The sequence below is a fragment of the Zalophus californianus genome, chromosome 8 (assembly GCF_009762305.2).
Source record: "Zalophus californianus isolate mZalCal1 chromosome 8, mZalCal1.pri.v2, whole genome shotgun sequence".
Lineage (NCBI taxonomy): Eukaryota > Metazoa > Chordata > Mammalia > Carnivora > Otariidae > Zalophus > Zalophus californianus.
Window position 1 is genome coordinate 117,223,621 of NC_045602.1, and position 19,839 is coordinate 117,243,459.

The 19,839-nt window shown below is 46.1% G+C and overlaps 1 protein-coding gene across 2 annotated transcripts; it reads left to right on the plus strand.

Moving 5' to 3' along the window:
• On the plus strand, positions 1 to 16,941 carry AAR2 (AAR2 splicing factor). Of its 2 annotated transcripts, none has more exons than XM_027623463.1 (4): positions 1 to 58; positions 2,751 to 3,559; positions 6,667 to 6,896; positions 15,600 to 16,941. In XM_027623463.1, exons 2-4 carry the CDS (start codon positions 2,803 to 2,805, stop codon positions 15,765 to 15,767), a joined length of 1,155 nt encoding a protein of 384 aa, XP_027479264.1. In that variant the 5' UTR covers positions 1 to 58; positions 2,751 to 2,802; the 3' UTR covers positions 15,768 to 16,941. The 2 variants fall into 2 exon arrangements, with proteins under 2 accessions (XP_027479264.1, XP_027479263.1); XM_027623462.2 differs by having other exon boundaries at positions 8 to 376; positions 15,600 to 15,767.
• Positions 16,942 to 19,839: the final 2,898 nt, after the last annotated feature.

Consider the following 19,839-nt stretch of genomic DNA (forward strand, 5'->3'; position numbering starts at 1 on the left):
GCTCGAGAACTTCCGGTGCGTTTCGGCGGTGCGCGAGAGCGGGGAGAGTCCGAAGCTGGTGAGTGCGGCCTCCTGGCCTGCTGGAACTTTTCTGCCTTCGCTGTCTTTGTGGCCCGGCCACCCTTTTCCCGACTCGGGATCGCGGAGTGCCCTGAAGTGGGTCGCCTCGCCGGGACGCGCGCATCCCGCCCTGTGGGCCGGTGCTGGGACCCTGGTGGCTCTGCAGGCCTTTCTCCCCGATAAACCGTCACCAGAGCCCCCGTCGCCAGTACTTTTTGGGGCACCCGGGGTAACTTCGCTGTTTCCCTAACTTGAGAACTTGGGTGCCGGAGACCTTGGCGGCGCCCGATTTGGTTCTGTCCGACTCTAATTTCGGGTAAGGTAATTTGCCCAAACCGACCCTTTGTTTCTCATCTACAAAGTGGATATCATGTTTTTATTAAATAAATGCTTATCGAGCATCTAGTGTGTGCTGGAGGAACAAAAACACTCAAGTCTCACGGAGGTGACAGCCCATAAACGCAAAATTGTAGCCTAGTCAGGGAAATGGAAAGGTATAGGGTGCGGGGGGAGTGAGGGTCTCATGGGATACCTGACCTAACCCCGGGTCAAGCAAGCTTTAGTGAGGAAGTGAATATTGAGCTGCCATCAGAAGAAATGATTTGAGGAAGAGGAGAGGGAAGAGTTTTTTTTTTTTACCCAGGGAGCCTCCTACTTGAGGGTCTGTAAGAGGCCAATGTGGCTGGAACAGAGAGCTGGGGGGTGGGGGGGGATGCATGGTATGAAACAATCAGAAGGAGTTGGGCGGGGCCAGGGAGCCCAGGCCTTGTAGGTCTTATAGGTCAGGGTAAAAATTCTGGTTTTCCCGGAGCCATAAGAGAAGCCACTCAACATGGCATTAAGTGTGGCTTAGATTGGCATTTTGAAAAGTTCACTCTGGCTCTTGGATGGAGAAAGGGTAACTTGGAGTAAGGAGGTGATGGAGAGAAGCAGATGGCTGTGACTTTGTGCATCCCAGGGCATTTTCTCTGTGCCAGGCCATGTACCAGCTGCTGAAAATACAGTGAAGAGAATTATGGCTGGTGTAATTAGAATAAAGGAATGTCATTATCAAGGAGGAGCACAGATACCACAAGGGAAAATGGCTAGTTGATGAACAATTACTCTAAATGCAATAGCTCTTCATTTAGCAAGTATTTATTAAGTACCTTCTGAATTCAGGGTTGGGAATAAGATGATGATGATGCAAATTATTTAGAGCAGTGGCTTTCAGGCTTTTTTGACTGTGACCTACAATAACTAATACATTTTACCTCATGACCAAGAATCCATACAAACACATAAAACTTCAGAAGACAGTTATTATCTTTATTACTCATGATGCATGCTGTTTTTTTTAATTCTCCTTCCATTAAAAAAAAAATTAACGCTGGTTGAGACTCTAAATTGATTTCTTAACTCATTAATGAGTTTTGACTTGCAGTTTGAAAAAAATATGCTGATGTAGGGTGAGTCATTTGTCGTGGTTTGGGGTTAAGATGATAAAACATTGCCTCTAACATTTTTGGAACCAGGCTGGCCTTCCTTTCCTCACTGTTTTATTTTGTTCTGTTTGCTTAACATAAAAAAGAGTAAGAAGAATTAAACAGGCAGCTGGTTCTTCAGTTTGTGAAATTTGGGGGTCTTGTTTGTGCATCTGGCTGGGTTGGAAGTGCCTAGAGGTAGTGGTGACTGTCCTACTCTGTGGATGTTTCACAGATCATTGTTTCAGGCAAAGATCTGGCACGGTGCAGGTGCTCAGTGATTATTTGTTAAATTGAATAGGTAAGCGTCTTGGGACTAGAAGGTTAGATAATTGTTTGGATTAAATTAGTTCATGTTGGAACCATTCCTATAAATACCACCCAGGCGGTGTCTGCCTGCCTACACGTTGTGCCACTATGTCCCCATGGATAGTTCAGAGGTGGGTAAAATAAGTGTTCTTGCTCTTTCTCTTCTAAATACTGATCCTAGGCCAGCCATGTCACCTGAATCCATTCTGGGCAAGGGGTCCAGAGTTGCCGCTGACTGTAGGCCCTGTGGGAAGTTGTTTCACTCCCTGGACTTCAGGGGTTTTTATGCGTAAAAGGAGAAGAGGAGGTTTGTGGTTGAAAAGCCTTCTGCTTCCGAAACATTTTATGAATTTTAGATGCCGAGCACCCACTTTCCACCTTCTGTCCATTTCTGGGCCTGCCTTGAGGCTTATGGGAAACTGGGTATATGCTGGATTTAATCATCCTTCTCAGCTCCTTGGGACTCTTCAGCAATAGGGTTTAGGCAGAGTTACAGTGTGAGGCAATTTAGGCACAGTTGTAGTTTCGAATAGACCACCCAGGCTTTCCCCACCTTCATCCTGTTGTGAGAGAGAGATCTGGGAGCAGATCCTGAGCGGACAGTGAGAGGAACATTGACCTGGAGGACAGGGTACCCAGGTTCTAATTTATGTGACCTTTCATGACCTTGAGCATGTCACTTCTCCTCAGTGTCTTTCTGGCTATGCAGTGAGTGTTCTTTCTCAATAAACCAAAACACAAAATCCTCTTCTTCCTGAGTCTTATTTTCCTCATCAGTAAAATTGATGCAGGGTTGTGGCGAGGATTAAGGGAGATAATTATGTCAGGGGTCTGATTTAATCTGGCACATGCAGAATCCTCAGCAAATGAAGCATCTTTCCCCAAGTTCCAGTTAACTCTGATTTCTTTCTTTTTCAGTTGTTCTGGAAGACAGGAGGGATTCTCTTTTTGGTCACCTAGCGCTGATCCCATGGCTGCCATGCAGATGGATCCTGAGCTTGCCAAGCGCCTCTTCTTTGAAGGGGCCACTGTGGTCATCCTGAATATGCCCAAGGGGACAGAGTTTGGCATTGACTACAACTCCTGGGAGGTGGGCCCCAAGTTCCGGGGTGTGAAGATGATCCCACCAGGCATCCACTTCCTCCACTATAGCTCTGTGGACAAGGCCAATCCCAGGGAGGTGGGGCCTCGTATGGGCTTCTTCCTTAGCCTGCAGCAGCGAGGCCTGATAGTCCTGCGCTGGAATGCCGTCCAGGAAGAGGTAGACCTGACCCCAGCCCCAGAGGCTGAGGTGGAGGCCATGAGGGCCAACCTCCAGGAACTGGACCAGTTCCTGGGCCCTTACCCATATGCCACACTCAAGAAGTGGATTTCACTCACCAACTTTATCAGCGAGGCCACAATGGAGAAGCTGCAGCCCGAGAGCCGGCAGATCTGCGCCTTCTCAGAGGTGCTTCCCGTGCTCTCCATGAAGCACACCAAGGACCGCATGGAGCAGAATCTACCTCGCTGTGGCACTGAGTGCAAAAGCTACCAGGAGGGCCTGGCCCGGCTGCCAGAGATGAAGCCCAGAGCCGGGACAGAGATCCGCTTCTCAGAGCTGCCCACACAGATGTTCCCAGCAGGTGCCACGCCAGCAGAGATAACCAGGCACAGCATGGACCTGAGCTATGCCCTGGAGACGGTGCTCAGCAAGCAGTTCCCCAGCAGCCCCCAGGATGTGCTTGGTAAGGAGAAACAGGATTCTTTGGGAGTGGACCAAGGGATGGGTATATAGTAGGGGGTACATCTTGGGTTATCTAGTCCAGTGGTTCCTATACTTGGCTAGGAAGCAGGCTTGCCCATTCCCCCTGGAGACTGATTCAAGAAAGCTGGAGTAGGGCCCCAGCAGTATCTGTCTGTGTGTTTGTCCATATAATAAACAAGCAGCGTAGGTGAACCTGATGCAGCCAGTACTGTTTGGGAACCAGTGATGTGGCCCAGCCCCTCATTTTATAGATTGAGGTTCACAGAGGGAAAGGATTTGACCAACTATGTGGACAAAGTGAGACCAGAGCCCAGGGCTCCTCGTTCCCAGCCTCCCATCTGCCTCCTCAGTTTTCTCCTGATTCTCTCAAAAGTGTTGGTCTCCACTGGCTTAGACCAGGATAGTGATTTTTTAAAAATTATTGTTTTTGTTATTTTTCTCCCTTATTGCAAAAATAATAATATGGTCATCATAGAAGCAAAACAAACAAAAATTCCCTCCCAATTCCCACCACTTAGAAATAACCATTTTGTACATTTGGGTGTATTTACTTTTTGTCTTTTGCATGTTTATGTCTCCATGTGCAGCATTTCATTGCAGTCTCTTCTCTGTGTATTTCTATGTATCTCCCTTTAGTCTTTTTTTTCTTCCTCAATTATATGTGTTTGTGTGTATAAATGAATTTTTACAAAAACAAGATTACAGTATATTATTTTGTAATCTGCTTTAGCATAAACGTTTTTCTATGTCACTGAAACAGCCCCTCCTCGATAGTGGCTGCTTAGTTATTGAACCAGCCCTCTGGTTGGTTGGACCTTTAAGATATCCCTATTTTCCCTGTTGTGTCATCTGATGAACATCCTTGTGTGTACTTATCCATACATTTAGGGTTGAATTGCTGGATCAAAGCGTGTGTGTTGCTAGCTGGGGTGAGGCTGTTGCCCATCACCTCTGAAATGGCGAGTTAGCAAAGGCCTCTTCCAAAGGGATGGTTGGAGAGTGATGTCGTTTCAATTTATATTTCTTTGATTCTAGTGACAGCAAACATTCGTCACATCTTTAACAGCTATTTATATTTTTTCTTTTACAAATTGTCTAGGTATTTGCATATTTTTCTGTTGGAAGATCAGTGAGAAATTTGAATATAGGGCCCTTCATATCATTGGCTCTCTGATAAAAGGGCACATTTTAATGGGTGCATCCTAATGCATTACACAGTATTATTATTTAATAAGTAACACTTAAGAAATTCTGGCTTAAAAATGAACAGAAATCCTGTTTTCTACCTCTTAAACATTTCAGTTCTTCAAAGTAATGTTGTGAAAGGTCTGTTGCAGGGATAACTTTGTATCTTCCTGACAGCTCTTTGAAATTACTTCTGATCTCATAACTTAATTTCGGACTAGGCCAGAAATGCATGAATTTAAGTAAATGCCCTAATTTCAGAGAATAAGCTCCTGTTTTCACAAACCAACCAGGTAAAGCCAACTGTAGAAGCAAATCATTAACCTCTGTCATAGAAAGGAAATTTGACAATATCTTGAAAATGTCAGTCAAACATCCAATATATCTGGACCAGGCAGCTAGACAAACTTAGTTCCACAAGCCTGGGAATAGAGAACCAGTTTTTCATATCTCTGGAGGTGACAGAGATCAAACACCATGCATTTAAAGAGGTACTTGGTGTTGAGTGCATCTGTTCTTTTTACGACCCATGTGTAGGTATGACACCACAGAAGCCCTCATTAAATTTGAAGCCAGAGAATGTCTCTGATCAGTAGCAGTATATCTTTTTTTTTTTTTAAAGATTTTATTTATTTATTTGAGACAGAATGAGAGAGAGAGAGCACATGAGAGGGGGGAGGGTCAGAGGGAGAAGCAGACTCCCCGCTGAGCGGGGAGCCCGATGCAGGACTCGATCCAGGGACTCCAGGACCATGACCTGAGCCGAAGGCAGTCGCTTAACCAACTGAGCCACCCAGGCGCCCCCAGTAGCAGTATATCTTGGCAACCAGAGACCCAGTTGCTTGCCCAAGGACAGTGGCTTCTGGATCATGGTGTCTCTTTGTTTCAGACAGGCATCTGGTGGAAATGTGGGAATAATAATAGCTAATATTTCTTGAGCGCTCCTTTGTGCCAGGCATTATTTTAAATGCTTTATGTGAACTATATTGATTTATTTAATCTTCCCCCCAGCCCTCAAATAAGGAAAATGAGGTATAAACAGATTGAGTAACTTGCCCAAGATCACACATCTCTGAAGGGTGGAGCCGAGATTTGAACTCAGGTAGTTTGGTTCCAGAGCTCATGCTATTAGCCACCAAGCTGTTCATAGAGATTAAATCACAGAGCCGTGTGGTTAAACAAATGCAAGTGATTTGGGCTAGCAGGCTAAGCCTGGAACAAGTACTCACAAATTTTCCTCTTCTGGGAAGCTCTGGAACTGTTCTCACCCACTAGGAATTTTGTTTTATCTTTCCATTATTCCCATTGCCAAGCATTCGATGTGTGACCTTGGGTAGGTCCCTTGACCTCATCTGTAAAATGAGACAGATACCACCTTCCCTGAATACCTTGTGGAGTTGGGCTGGGGATTACATGGTGTAGTGCAGCATTTCCTGGCTCTGGAGCAGACCATTTGCATCAGAATTACCCGGGAAGCTTTTTAGGGCTACAGATACTGAGGCTCCATCATCTGTCCTCAACCAGGCTCTCCATGGGGGAGACTTGGGCAGCTTTGTCTTCAACGAGCTCTCCTAGTAATTCTGATAGGCAGCGAAGTTTGGGATCCACCTGACATAATACCCATGGACACATTTTGTAAACTTTCTAAGTGCCAGGCAAATACTAGGTAGATCTCTTCCTTACAGTCTGATTTTATAAAACCACAGTTTGGTTTTTTGTAGCTTGAGTTTAGAGCAGTTCAGCCAACTTGAACTGAGCATGTACTCAGTGCAAAACCCCACCTAGCAGGAGTGCTCTGCAGGGGGCCACCACCCATTGCTGAGGTCCAGTAGAATTGGTGGCCTCATAGCATCGGCTGGCTCTCCACGCTCTCAGAATCATTCTCCTCTCTGCGCCTCTCAGGTGAACTCCAGTTTGCCTTTGTATGCTTCCTCCTGGGGAACGTGTACGAGGCATTTGAGCACTGGAAGCGGCTCCTGAATCTCCTGTGCCGCTCCGAGGAAGCCATGGTGAGGCACCACACCCTCTACGTCAACCTCATCTCCATCCTGTACCACCAGCTTGGCGAGATCCCGGCCGACTTCTTTGTGGACATTGTCTCCCAGAACAACTTCCTCACCAGTACTTTACAGGTGAGCCGTCTTTTGGCTGACACCCGTGTGGGTCAGAATTACGGCGAGGATGTCTGAAAGCCCCTTCAGGAGGGTTACTTTTCTGTTTTAGTTTCCTAACCTCAGGCTGTTTCCTGGTTCTCTCTTCCACTCAGTTGTAAGTTCCATGGTGCCAGAGACCCTCTCTCTATACCACCATTCGCCTGCCTTGCTCTGAGAGTGCCATGCAGTGGGGTACTTGGCGTTTGAATAACCTCCACCTCTATGAGTTATTCAGCTCAAAACACTTTTCTTTCTCCCCGTAGCCATAAGTTGGTATAACCCAGTAGGACAGAGTTTTGAAGCTTGTTATTTCTAGGGAAACATCTGCAGCTCCTTAGATCTCATTTAAGCATTAAAGTAACTTTGATTTCCTGTTCAAACAAAACGTGCCAGTTTCTGCAGAGATTCTCTGACAGAAAAAGTGAAATTTGCTTTTAACTTGGCAATTAAATTTTCATTATGAGTGGTAATTAGGGAAGAAGCTTCAAACAACTTACAGTCTTCATCCTGTGCTATTTCCTCCCTTTGCAAATAGATTAGCTTCCTTTATGTTCCTGGGACAGCCTCTGTCACTCACATTTTGTAACTCTCAAGTGTGGAAGAGGCAGAAGCTGCAAGCTGTCAGTTTCCATACTTTTTGTTCCATGAGCTGCTTTTTTCTCCCTGTGTGTGAGACCACAATGAAGCCCGCTCCTTTGAAGGTGGCTACTCACTAACCTACCACTCCCACCCAGGGTGAGAAAAGGAACAAACATTCAGTAAATGCCTGTTGAGTAGCAGGCATCATGTTTGTCATGCTACTTGGGTTCCCTCATTTAATCTCTCTGGAGCCCTTCAAGGCAGGGAGGATTATTTCCTATTTACAAATGAGAACATTGAGACTCAGAAAGGTTAAGTCATTTATGTAAGGTCACACAGCTGGTAAGTGGCAGAGTCAGGATTTGAACCCAGGCCTGAGTCTTGTGATTATGCTCCTGTGTCCTGAATATAGTGTAGATTCCTCCAGTAAGGATTCTTGATTGACGTCAGTGGAGACACCGTGAGGGGCTTATTTCTCAGAGGCATGGGACACTTTTCTACAAACAACATACTGTTGGAAGAATCCCTGTAAGCAGGCAGCTGACTTAAAACCCTGGCAGTTGGGGGTCTTGTGCCGACCATGGGGAAAGTTGGTCAAGCTGATGGCTTGAGCCTGGTGTGTTCCACTTCAAAAAAAGAAAAAAAAAGAGTTATAAAACTTCTCTTTTATTGGTTCTTGACATAAGAGAGAGAATTTAAGTCCCTTCATCTCTCCTCTGAAGGGGAAATACCACTCTACCCCCGACAAGTTCCTGGGTCACATGAGCTAGTAACTGATGAGGAGTGAGGGGGGCATCAGCTTGCTGACTTGCCTCTGGCAATGACCCATGGGAATGATGTGCTACCCTTGTGATGTGCGTTAATGCTGTCACACAAACCTAGGAGGGCCACACTGTGTCATTGGCTGTCCTGACCATTGTCAGCAGAGCTGACCAACAGCTGAGCTCTGATTGCTGACGCTATGTTGCCAACAATGATTTATGAAGCAGAGAGGGCCCGGCTGGATTGCTAGATGCCCAGGTGGGGTGTGCAGAGCTGATGGTTGGAAGAATTCTGTCTGGACTTTATACCAAGAAAATGTGATGTCATTATTTGGAAAAATCCAGGACATGTGCCTTTAAAAAAATATGTGAACACATATTTTTGAGCATCCTATCTTTATATATGATATTTTCCTGAAAGTGTTGAGGGATCTGTATATTAGGGTTCCTGCCCTCAAGAGATTTATTCATTGATTTAGCAGGTATTTGCTGAGCATCTGCTATATTCAAGGCTCTGTTGCAGGACTAGAAATAGAGCTGTGAACAAGACAGAGTCCCTGACTTGCAGCTTATATTTTGGTAGGAAAGTAAACAAATGACTTGATCAAGTCACTCCAGATAGCGTTGTTTAGAAGGCGGTCCTGCCCCAGTACCCTTTACCTGACATGGGCCCTGAGACCCTTTTGGTCTCATCTAGATTGCATCAGTTTGTCAGCTTCCATGCCTACCCGTCAGTGCACCTATCTCCCATGCTGCCGCCTGAGTTACTCTGAAGTGCAGATCTGATACCATTTCTCTGCACCTCCTAATTGCCTAGAAAGTTAAAAGCCCAAACAGATCACAAGGCCCATTCTGATCTGGCTCCTGATCTGTTCTCCAGCTTCTCCTTCCTCTCCTTGTTTTCCCCTGTCACCTTCAGCAATAGTGGTCTCCTTACAAGTTCAAGGAAATGCCGTGCTGTTTCAGGCCTTTTTTTTTTTTTTTTTTTAATATTTTCATTTATTTTAGAGAGAGAGAGAGAGCACAAGCAGGGGGAGGGGCAGAGAGAGAGGGAATCTCAAGCTGACTCCACGCTGAGCATGGAACCCTATGCAGGGCTCGATCCCACAACCCCGAGACCATGACCTGAGCCGAAAGCAAGAGTTGGATGCTTAACTGACTGAGCCAGCCAGGCACCTCCCCCCCCATTTTTTTATCGTGGTAAAAAATCACATAACATGTATAGTATTGGTAACTATAAGCACAGCAGATCTCTAGAACTTTTTCATTCGGCACAACTGAAACTTTATGCCCGTTTCATGCCTTCTTAACTGAACATGATTTTCATTCTGCCTGGTGTGAACTTGTTCATCCTACAAGATGCCCTCATGGCATCCCTCTCTGTGAAGCCATTCCTGATCCCTCTCCTTTCCATGCTATTAGCCTACTTTGGACTTGTCACAATTATAACACAGGCTGGGCTTGCTGAAATGTGTACATTGTCGGCCTGACTTCCCCACTAAGCCGTGAACTTTTACCCAAAGCCTGGTTTGTTGTTCATCTGGTTGTTTTCAACACCTAGTCGAGGCTTAGCACTTGTCTCACGTTGTGTTATTGGTTATTTTTAGATGGCTAGAGTACATAATTCCTGTGGTAGTGTAAATAGATGCCCCTAATATGACAGGTGTAAATGGTGCAGTCTGATCACTAAAAAGGAATTGGTTAATTCAGACTAGGGTTGCAACTTCAGCAGGAGAGAGCGGATCAGGAGTGACTGTGAAGGGAGGCGTTTAACCATGTGCTGGAAGGATGACAGATTTCAACAGGCACAATGTAGAAAGGATATTACAATTTTTTTTTTTTTTTAATGGAGAGTTAACGTTGGTACCATCTTGGCAGTGAGAATCTAGCCCCCCACACGGAGGCACTCACTCAGGATGTGTGTGAGTGAATGAATCAGCCCATAAAAGCTTTCTTCAGCCAGCCGCCTGCTCTGCCCCCAGGTAGTCAAGTAAGTGGAACTGGCTTTCTTACTTAGGAGCTTAAATGGCTACTACCCATGGAGAGGGACTGGTGTTTGTATATGTAAGCACTTAAAGGCTGCCACATTAGCTGGTATAAAATTAGCCACATAATGGCCTCTGCCATTAGAGGCCCTTTTGAATAGATGCCACTGGTTTTTATAAATCCCATGGATTTAGCTTGAATAAAAATTACTTGTTTTACAAAAATAGATACAGTTTTTTCTTTTATTAAAAGCAACTTGAGTCACCATAATTTGTTTAAAACCAATGAAAGGATAATCTGAATTTAATAGTATGTTAGAAAATGAGTTATGTACAAAATAAGGATTCTCATTGCTGATTGCATAGCATTTAGGCATATAGTCACATAACCTGTTTTTTTTTAAATACTTTAAGTCACAATAGGTCATCTATGCTTTCCAGCTTCATTTCTTACCAATATTCTAAATGCCAGTGTTCATCTTTAACTCTTGATGGAAGACACTGGCTCTGAGTGATGTCTGTAGTATTTTTACCAGAACACCTGTCATGATCAATTTCACCTACCTACTTGCACACCTTCTGCCGTCAGCTATCACTTTTGCACACTTACTGTGTGCATTATTTCATTTAGCCCTCACCCCAGTGCTCAGAGCTAAGTATTTAATCTCACTTTACAATGAGGAAACAGGATCATAGAGGTCACATGATTTTGCCCAAGATCACCGGAGCTAGTGGATGGCAAGGCTGAGTTTTGATTCTAAAGTCTGTGGTGGGCTCCCATTTATTTTTCCCAGATGAAACATCCCAAATTCTTGAACCCGACCTCAGAAGACATGGTTCCTGTTGCTTTTTGCTCTCCTGGTAATCATTGTGAAATGATAGTTTTATTTAACACCATTTTCTTTTTCTGCAAGTAGAAATAGAATGTTCTACCTCTGGCTAGTTTCATTCTAAGTTGAATAATCATTTGGGAATTGAAAAAATTAGGAAATTTCATCTTTTTTGTCTGTCCAAAAAATAGGATAAGATAGTGACTCAGCTACCTACCTTGATATTTTGAATTTCTCAAGGTGACCTGACTGAACTCAATTTATTTAACTTGGGTTTAAAAGAAGGCTTTTACATTTCTGGCTAAAGTAATTTACAGTTTTAGAATATACAGACTAAATGATAAAAATATTAATACCTTTTTCTATATTTAAAGAAAAATACCCAAGGGGTGTGCTTTTAGTTTTAGAGAAATGCAGTTGTTTGTGAAATGTTGTTGTCTTCTTTCAAAAGTATTTTTAAAATATCCAGGACTAATCTTCCGATATTAAGATGATTCATTTCCCAGTGATGTTAAGAAGCATTTACTCGATTTCACCTTAACAAGTAAAATAAATAGATCATTACCAAGTTTTCTGAAGAATCCATAAAATTAAAAACAAGAGAACCAAAGTAAATTATTGCTTGAAAACTAGGTAATGTCTATATATCTCCTTTTCTGAATTATGGGTTTTTAAAATATCAAGTTTGTAAACTATTGGGACAAAAATAGATCACTGGATGCCAGGGGCTTGGGTAAGGGGAGGGTTTGACCACTAAGGGGCAGCACAGGGGAGTTTTTCGGAGTGACTGTTCAGTATCCTGATTGTGATGGGATGTGGGCTTCAGACTCATAAAACTAAATACCAAAAGAAAAAAATTAATACCTGATTATATCATATAATGGTTGCATGGGTGTACACATTTGTCAAAACAAATTGAACACTTAAAATGGGTGAATCTAGTTGTATGTAAATTATACCTCAATAAAGTTGCTTTTTAAAAAAAAGTCAACCTGGGCTGTGCCCTGGGTCCTGGAGGCCTGCAGAGGGGACAGTTCCAGAAGCACCTGGTCTCCAAGTACCCTGGCTTCCCACAAGGTAGTGCTGAAAATATGATGAATGTGTTAAGTCTGTGTCAAGACCAAAAGAAGGCCTTGGTAGGGACGAAGGATTGAGATTTCCCTCCTTGGACTGGATCTCACTTGACGTTTCTTACTGGCTTGGCGTTTATCACCATTCTCATCTGTACGGTGGGAACAGTCATTTCCTGTCCTCTTACCTCCCAGGTTTATAGTATGCAGGCTTGTAGTAAAGATTCAATTGACAAGTTCTTTAAAAAGGACAAAGCACTTTTTAAATTAGAAGCCTTATTTTTCAGACAGAAGGTTTTCTGTTATACCTGCCTCTGGTTGATTTTACTCCCAGGAATCGTTTGAGAGTTGGGTGGGAAGGATGAGCGATGAGTCTGAGCCCAGCCTGTTCTGACCTGTCACTGCTGGCCCTTGCCAAATGCAGGGTAGTCCCTGCATCTCATTCATATCTGTTCAGTGAGCTTCCTTTGGGCCCTAACTCTGTGCAGGCCCTGGGCCATATGCTGTGTGTGACATGTTGATAAAAAGGACTCATTCTCTACTCTTAAGGAGCACAGATACTGTGAGCACAGTGTGAGAAATGCCATAGAAAGGTTCACGCCCAGTGCTAGGGGAATAGAGGCTGGAGCAGTTCATTTCAGGTTGGGCTTTTGTAAGAGACCTGTCACAAGGAGGTGGCTTGTGAGCTGGTGACATTCTGGGGCCACCTCCTCCCCAGGATGAGTCCTTTATTTTGTCCAGCACTATCACATAATTATTGAGCAATTATTTGGTGCCAAGGACTTGTGCAAAAGTGAACCAAAAATGGATTTTCATAGAGTCTATGGTCTTCTTCATTCTTTTGCTCATTAAAACACCTCATGGGTCCTTTTTGTCAGACTCTGTGCCAGGAGTGAGTATGCAGTAGGAGAAAGAGTCACTGCTTTGGAGTTGCTCCTTGTCTCTTGGGAGAGCTCAACAGTAAATGGACTGTTACCTAACTGAGATTGAAGCTACGTTCGCCGTAACCCTGGGTGCTGGAGGAGCATAAAGGAGCACCTGTGCCATTCTTGGTCTGGGAAGACATCCTAAAGGAGGTGAGGTCTCGGCTGAACCTGAGTCACTAGGAGAAATCAGTAGGTGAAGAAGGTGAAAGCAGGGATGGAAGGGTGTTATAAGCCGAGGACAGAGCACGTGTGTAGGGGCACAGGAGAAGCAGTAGAGCGTGTTTGGCAGCTGCTCAGTGTGGCTGGAGAGGTGGGGCTGTGTAGGGAGGGGTCCAGTTTACTGTGGAAGGAGGCGAGCAGGAAGAGTCTTTTGCAGCTTCAGTCAGCAGGCTCCCCAGGACCTCAGGACAGACCCAGGGGTATGCAGGGCCTCTGGAACTAACCCCGTTTGAAACAAGGCTTCCCTGCTTCCCGTGCAGGGCTCCTCCCCAGAGCCCCGCTGGGCTGCGCAGTCGGCACTCCAGGGCAAGCTCCGTTAGCTGCCTGCAGACAGGCGGCCGGCTTCCCTGCTGCCCTCCGCCACCGCGCTCACACAGCCCTTCTAATTAGTTATTGATCGGCTGTTGTGTCGTCGCTGTGCTGCCTGCTCCTGTATTTAGTCGATTCCCAAGTTAATGACACCAAATTCTGTAGCCCCCCACTTGTGCTTCTGCACACCCACAGCCCCCAATCACTTCTGTCCCTGCTACCACTCCAACAGAATGACTTCAGACAAAGACCACTGAAACGAGCTTCACTCCTGCCACCAGGCAGTAGAGAAGCAGCCGTGGAGTACACCTGTTAACTTGGTCAGGTCAAGGCCCCCGGAGCCCAAATTCCTTCCATGGTGATCTGCAGGCCGGCTACAGCCGGAGACAGAAGTGGAACAAAGAGCTTCCCCCACCCTGACGCTCCTGCTTCTGTGGGGTGGTCTGGGGAAAACTACTCCTTCCTTTCCTGTTAGTTTTCATCCAGTCATTTAACTCCTCTTAGCCTCTATTTCCATAAAATAGGTATTCTGGTGTGTCTTCCCAGAGCATGGTGAGGATCTGTTGGGATACTCCGAAACTTCTTTGAATTTGAAAACAGTAAAATAGTATGAGAAGGAGTAATGAGTTTGCTGTTACTCTTAGAAGTGATTGGGATCCAGGAAAATCCAGAATGGAGTGTCAGATATAGAGAAAATTACTGCTTTGCCCCCTGTCCAATGTTTATATCAGATGAAACTGAATTAAAAAGAACATCAAAACAAAAGAATATCTAAAGAACTACAGTAACTCAACAACAACAACAAAAAACCTGACTAAAAATGGGTGAAGGACTTAATTAGACATTTCTCCAAAGAAGACATAGAAATGGCCAGTACATCTACATGAAAAGGTGTTCAGCATCACTAATCATCAGGGAAATGCAGATCAAAACCACAGTGAGATACCACTTCACACCCATCAGGATGGCTATTATTAAAAAATAATAATAATAAATAAATAACAAAAAACAGATCTTGCCAATGATGTGGAGAAATGGAACCCTTGTTCATTGCTGAAGGGTGGCTTCCAGGGGTTGGTGGGAGGGGGAAATGGGAAGTTAGTGTGGGTAAAGAGTATCAGTTGGGAAGGATGAACAAATTCTGAAGATGGATGATGGTGACAGTTGCATAGCCATGTGAATGTACTTAATGCCACTGAATTGTACACTTAAAAATGGTCAAAATGGTAAATGTTACGTGTATTTAATTTTTAAAATGATAATGTAAAAAATGGTTAAAATGGTAGGTTTTGTATTATGTACATGTTAACCACAACTTTATTTTTTTTTTTTAAGAGAGAGAGCATGTGCACGAATGGGGGGGGGGTGCAGAAGGAGAGGGAGCGAGAATCCTAAGCAGGCTCGTGTCCAGCATGAAGCCCGATGTGGGGCTCTGTCTCACAACCCTGAGATCATGACCTGAGCCAAAATCAAGAGTTGGATGTTTAATATACTGAGCCACCCAGGCGCCCCTGTAAGCACAATTTTAAAAGAAGAACATCAAAGACAACTTTCAAGGGGAATAGAAACCTCTGACTGGCAGCCTGTGGCCCATGAAGATTAGAGCAACAGTTCAGCCTCGTTGGCCTAGGGCCTGGGACTTCATGGGCTGCAGGGGCTTATAAGCCCTCCAAGCCTTTCTTGGTACCAGCTGGTATAGTTATAGCCCAGGTGCCCAGGAGAGCTCCCCAGGGGACTGGGCCAGGGTGATGGCCCCCCTGGCCTTACTCTCAATGGGGCATCTCTGCCCAAGATAGTAATTTTCCATTCTAGTCCTGCCCCAGCTTCTCAGCTGGGTTTGGACCTTCTTTCTTGGTTTGGGGGGAGCACAGCAGGTGTCCTGGGCCTGTGCCAGCAGCAGCTGATCCACCCGCCCCAGAGAGCTGAACACCATGAGGAAATTTCCACAGCTTTCTCGGCCCCCTCTGTGTTCTCAGGAGTGACTTATCCTCTGTTCTCTGTAGGTTTTCTTTTCCTCCGCCTGCAGCGTTGCCGTGGATGCCACCCTGAGGCAGAAAGCTGAAAAGTTCCAAGCTCACCTGACCAAGAAGTTTCGGTGGGACTTTGAGGCAGAGCCAGAGGACTGTGCCCCAGTGGTGGTGGAGCTCCCTGAGGGAGTAGAGACTGGCTAACTGGGAATACTGTTGGCCAGGGGCGGTCCCTTCCCCCACGGCTGCCGTGCTGGCCTCTCCATTCACCCCTGCCTTCTGGGACCTGCAGGGGTAGTGGCCCCACCAGGTTCTGCAAAGATGGAGCCAGAATTCCCTCTTTCACCAATAAATAAGTTTCTTCAGTGCCCAACAGGCAATATGCATCCCGAAGGCACATTCATGGGTTCTCGTCAGGGGAAGGCTAACCTGACCAGATTCCAGCTCTTTCAGAAGCTCTCGGGAGAGACCTGCCTCAGCAGCACCCTACTTCCTTCCAGAGGAGAAGAATGTGAGCCAGTAGCCTAAGAAAACTGATTGTTTATTCCATAGGATGGTTAGAATAACAAGAAACCCTGGATGGCACAGTGTCTGAGCTATCAGTTGGTGATTTAAAAGTTAAACAGGATGGTAGGGAGATGAGCTAGAATTTCTGCCTGTCCTTGTTGAATGGGAACACATCACAGAAGACACGGGCATGGGACCACTCACGAGCTCCAGACTGGGGAGAAGGGACCCAGAAGACAATTGGGTTGAATCTGACAAGTGGGCAGTTTTGGCGTTCTCCAAATAAGTCCCTTCCTTCTGTCTAGAGGTCCCAGTGGGTAGTTGTCCAAGACTGTTGTGGCTTCTGACCTCAAGGGCCTTCCCAATGCCACGTCTCTCCCATCTGTTCCATTCTGAGGCCTCAGACCCAGAGGTGAGACTTGGCAACCCTTCCATATGGCCCCATTCCTCACCAGAGTCACCATGACTCTTTCCGATGACCTGGCGATTCAACAACAAAGAGAGAGGTTCTTGCTCTGGAGAGGCTTCTTTGGCCCCTTTGAAGTTCTGTGCCTTTATTCAGGGCTCTGGAGATGACCTGGCCAACCTAGATCTTCCCAGTCCTGCTGTGGAGCTGTCAGCCACGGGAGTAATGATGCTCCCATTTCCTCGGAGTCCTGAGGGCATGCCCGTCACACACAGGTTCTGCCACCCTGAGCACAAACCACTGTACTACGACAAGAGTCCCTGTGCCATTCTTTTCCAAGGTGCGGCTCATACCAGGTTTCTGAATGAGAATCCATGCTGGTTAAGACTTTTGGTTCCACTTGTTTCCTTGGAGTTGTTTTTCCAAGAGCATAATGTACATTAAAGTCTTTGAGTTGAGACTGAATCCCCTTGTGTGAATCTCTCTTGCAGTTAATTTGCCCACTTAGCTGCCAGGCCACTGTCCACAGACACACTTCTCCCTACTGAGCGCCAGGCGACCCTGCCTGATGTCTTCAGTCTCTGAAGGAGGCAAGCACCCAGTGTTACCTGGGGCCTCCGAGGTAGGCATACCTGAAGGAAGGATTGAGGCCCTGTAGCTTTGTAATAATCAGAAGTTGTTCTCTTCCTCCTGAACCCCACTCATCACAACTCCTTGGGAAGCTTGTTACAAGTGCACATTCCAAAGGAAGGAATTCCTGATCTAAGCTACAACATGGATGAACCCTTGAAAACGTCGTGCTGAGTGAACGAAGCCAGACCCAGACCCCATGTTACATGAGTGCATTCATATGGATTGTCCAGCATAGATCCACAGGGAGGGAAGTTAGTGGTTGCCAGGGACTAGGAGAGTGGGGAATAGGGTTGACTGCTAACGGCTACAGGGTTTCTTTCTGAGGTGATGGAAAGGTTCTGGAATTAGTGGTGATGATTGTACAACCTTATGAATATACTAAAAAACACTGAAAATGTGCATTAACATGGGGAATGTTATGCTGTGTAAATTATAACTCAATAGTATTTTTTTTAAGTGCATATTCCCGAGCCCCACCCTGCAGGAATTCCGAGGCAGTGAATCTGGAGATGGCCTGGGTCCGAAGGCACACTCAGTTGTGAATAACTACCTGGAAGTGACAGCATTGCAAGTTAGTACCTAGAGCTCTACTGGGAGAAGATTTGTTTCCCACCGACATTGTCAGGGCAGCACCTAGAAGTGGGGTCACATGACTTTGTTCTGTGAGCTATTGGTCTTCTGTCTACACAGACCTGCTACCCCCACCACCCACACAAGCAGGGGTTAAGAGAATTAAGTGCTCTGTTCTGTTACTTCACTTACTCCTCACAAAAGTAGGGGGTAAGTGCTACTATTCTCCCCATTTTATGGGTAAGAAAATGGGCTCAGAGAACTTCAGTCATTCTGCCGGGGCCTCACAGCTGGGAAGGATTGAAGACAAGAGTCAAGCCCAAGCCCCTTGGTGTCCAGGGCCCCCGACAGCCTTCCCCTCTCCCCGCTTCATCTGGAGCCTTGGTCCTGGTGCCAGCCAGCTGTGCGACTTCGGACAAGCCCCTTCCCTTCTCTGGGCCTCGGTCTACTTACATATAAAGTAAGAGAGTTTGCTCGGATTTGGGGTTTCTGATGTAGATTCTCCAGGCTCCCTCACGTATTTAAAAGTGGACTGTTCTGTTATTTTAAATGTTTTCAAAAGGGAAACTACATTTGCACAGGATAACGTGACTGGGCTGACAAAAAACCAGTAGGTCTCTTGTTTGGGGCTGGAGTGACATCGACTCCGTCTTCTGCGTGTCCCGGCTGGCAGTCCTCTATGTGTCTTTGATGAATAAAAAATGTGAAAACAAATTAATTATTACTTAATACTTGCAGTATTTCTGGAAGGCAGAAACCTTGCAAACGGAGAGCTGGTGGCCTTGCTGATCTGTAAAGCTCCTTCCAGTTCTAACACATCTAAAAGTGAAGCTATTGGCAGGACCTGGCCTGATTTCCAAATCCCCTCTAATGCAGGCCTCCTGAGGTCTGGCTCTTATTTGCAAGGCAGCTTTATCCTATTAACAGAATCAGCAGAGGTAGCAAGTCTCCAGCCACTCCCACTGTCCCCACGACAACCCTCGGTGATCTGAGCCCATCCCTCTAATTTCTCACCTCATGAGCAGCGGAGGAGTTCCCCGCCGTGGACTGCCTCTCACCATTGATAATTACTTTCCCACGTCATCCCTTGTAAATATTATTTAATATGCCCAGGGCGCCGTGACATGTTGGTTGGTTAGTCTCCAACTAATCAGACTCTGGCTTGACCAAAATGCCATCCTCTGCTGAAACAGGGGCTGGAGATGCTGGGTGAAAGCCTGGGTAAAGCCGTCACTGAGTCTCAGCAGCATCACATCTGCCAGATCTCAAACAGAACGGAGTGGGGACCCTGGGCTCCTGCCCTGGACTGGCCTCCCTGCTGAGGTGGGGGTGGTGGTGGGAGCCAGAAATAGTGTGAGTTCCCTGCTGGGGGGGGTAGGGGTGTGGCCCCAACCTGCCAGGCCTCCTGTCCTGCGTCCTCAGTCTGGTGCTCACCAGCCTGAACTCACTAGGTTTCTCTGGAGAACAGAGATCCTAGGGGCTGTGGGTTAAAATGTTTGGTGGGAGGAAGGTAGGAGAAGTAGGGGGCTTCTCAGTCCAATGTCAGATGACCTGTGTGAAAGAAACACAGGTCTGTCTTTCTTGGATCTTTGTCTATCTCCTTCCCTCCCCAGATTTCTCCAAGTTTCCTGTGTCACCTCCAGACATTGCTACCTGGCTCAAGTCTGGACTCAACACTTCCAAAGGGATGCTGATTGACAGTTGGGTTACATTTTGGGGAGAGGGAGCTGTCACATGAGAAGCAGCTGGAGAAAAATGTGGGGCCCTCACTCAAGACAGGCTGGGAGAGCTGTCTTGAAGGAGGAGTTCTCTGCACCCTTCAGAGCGTGGAGTTGGGACCCACGGGAGAAGTTACAGGGAGGCGGCGGTGGGCTCTCTTCCTTCTTCATCCGAACGGTACTTTCAGAGTGCTGTCCCGGTGAGCTTATGCTCATTTGAGGGGGAGGGGCAGACAACAGGCATAAGAAGTAGGTTACAGAGATTGTTAGTTGTAAGAAATGCTCTGGAAAAAACCAGAGCAGGATAAGGAACATTGAGAGTCCTGGCAGGGTAAGAGGAGATGTCGTGATTTAAATGGGGTGACATTTGAGCACAGATTTGAAGGTGAGCAAGGAGCCATGTGGGCATCTGGTGGAAGAGGGTTTCAGGCAGAAGGAACAG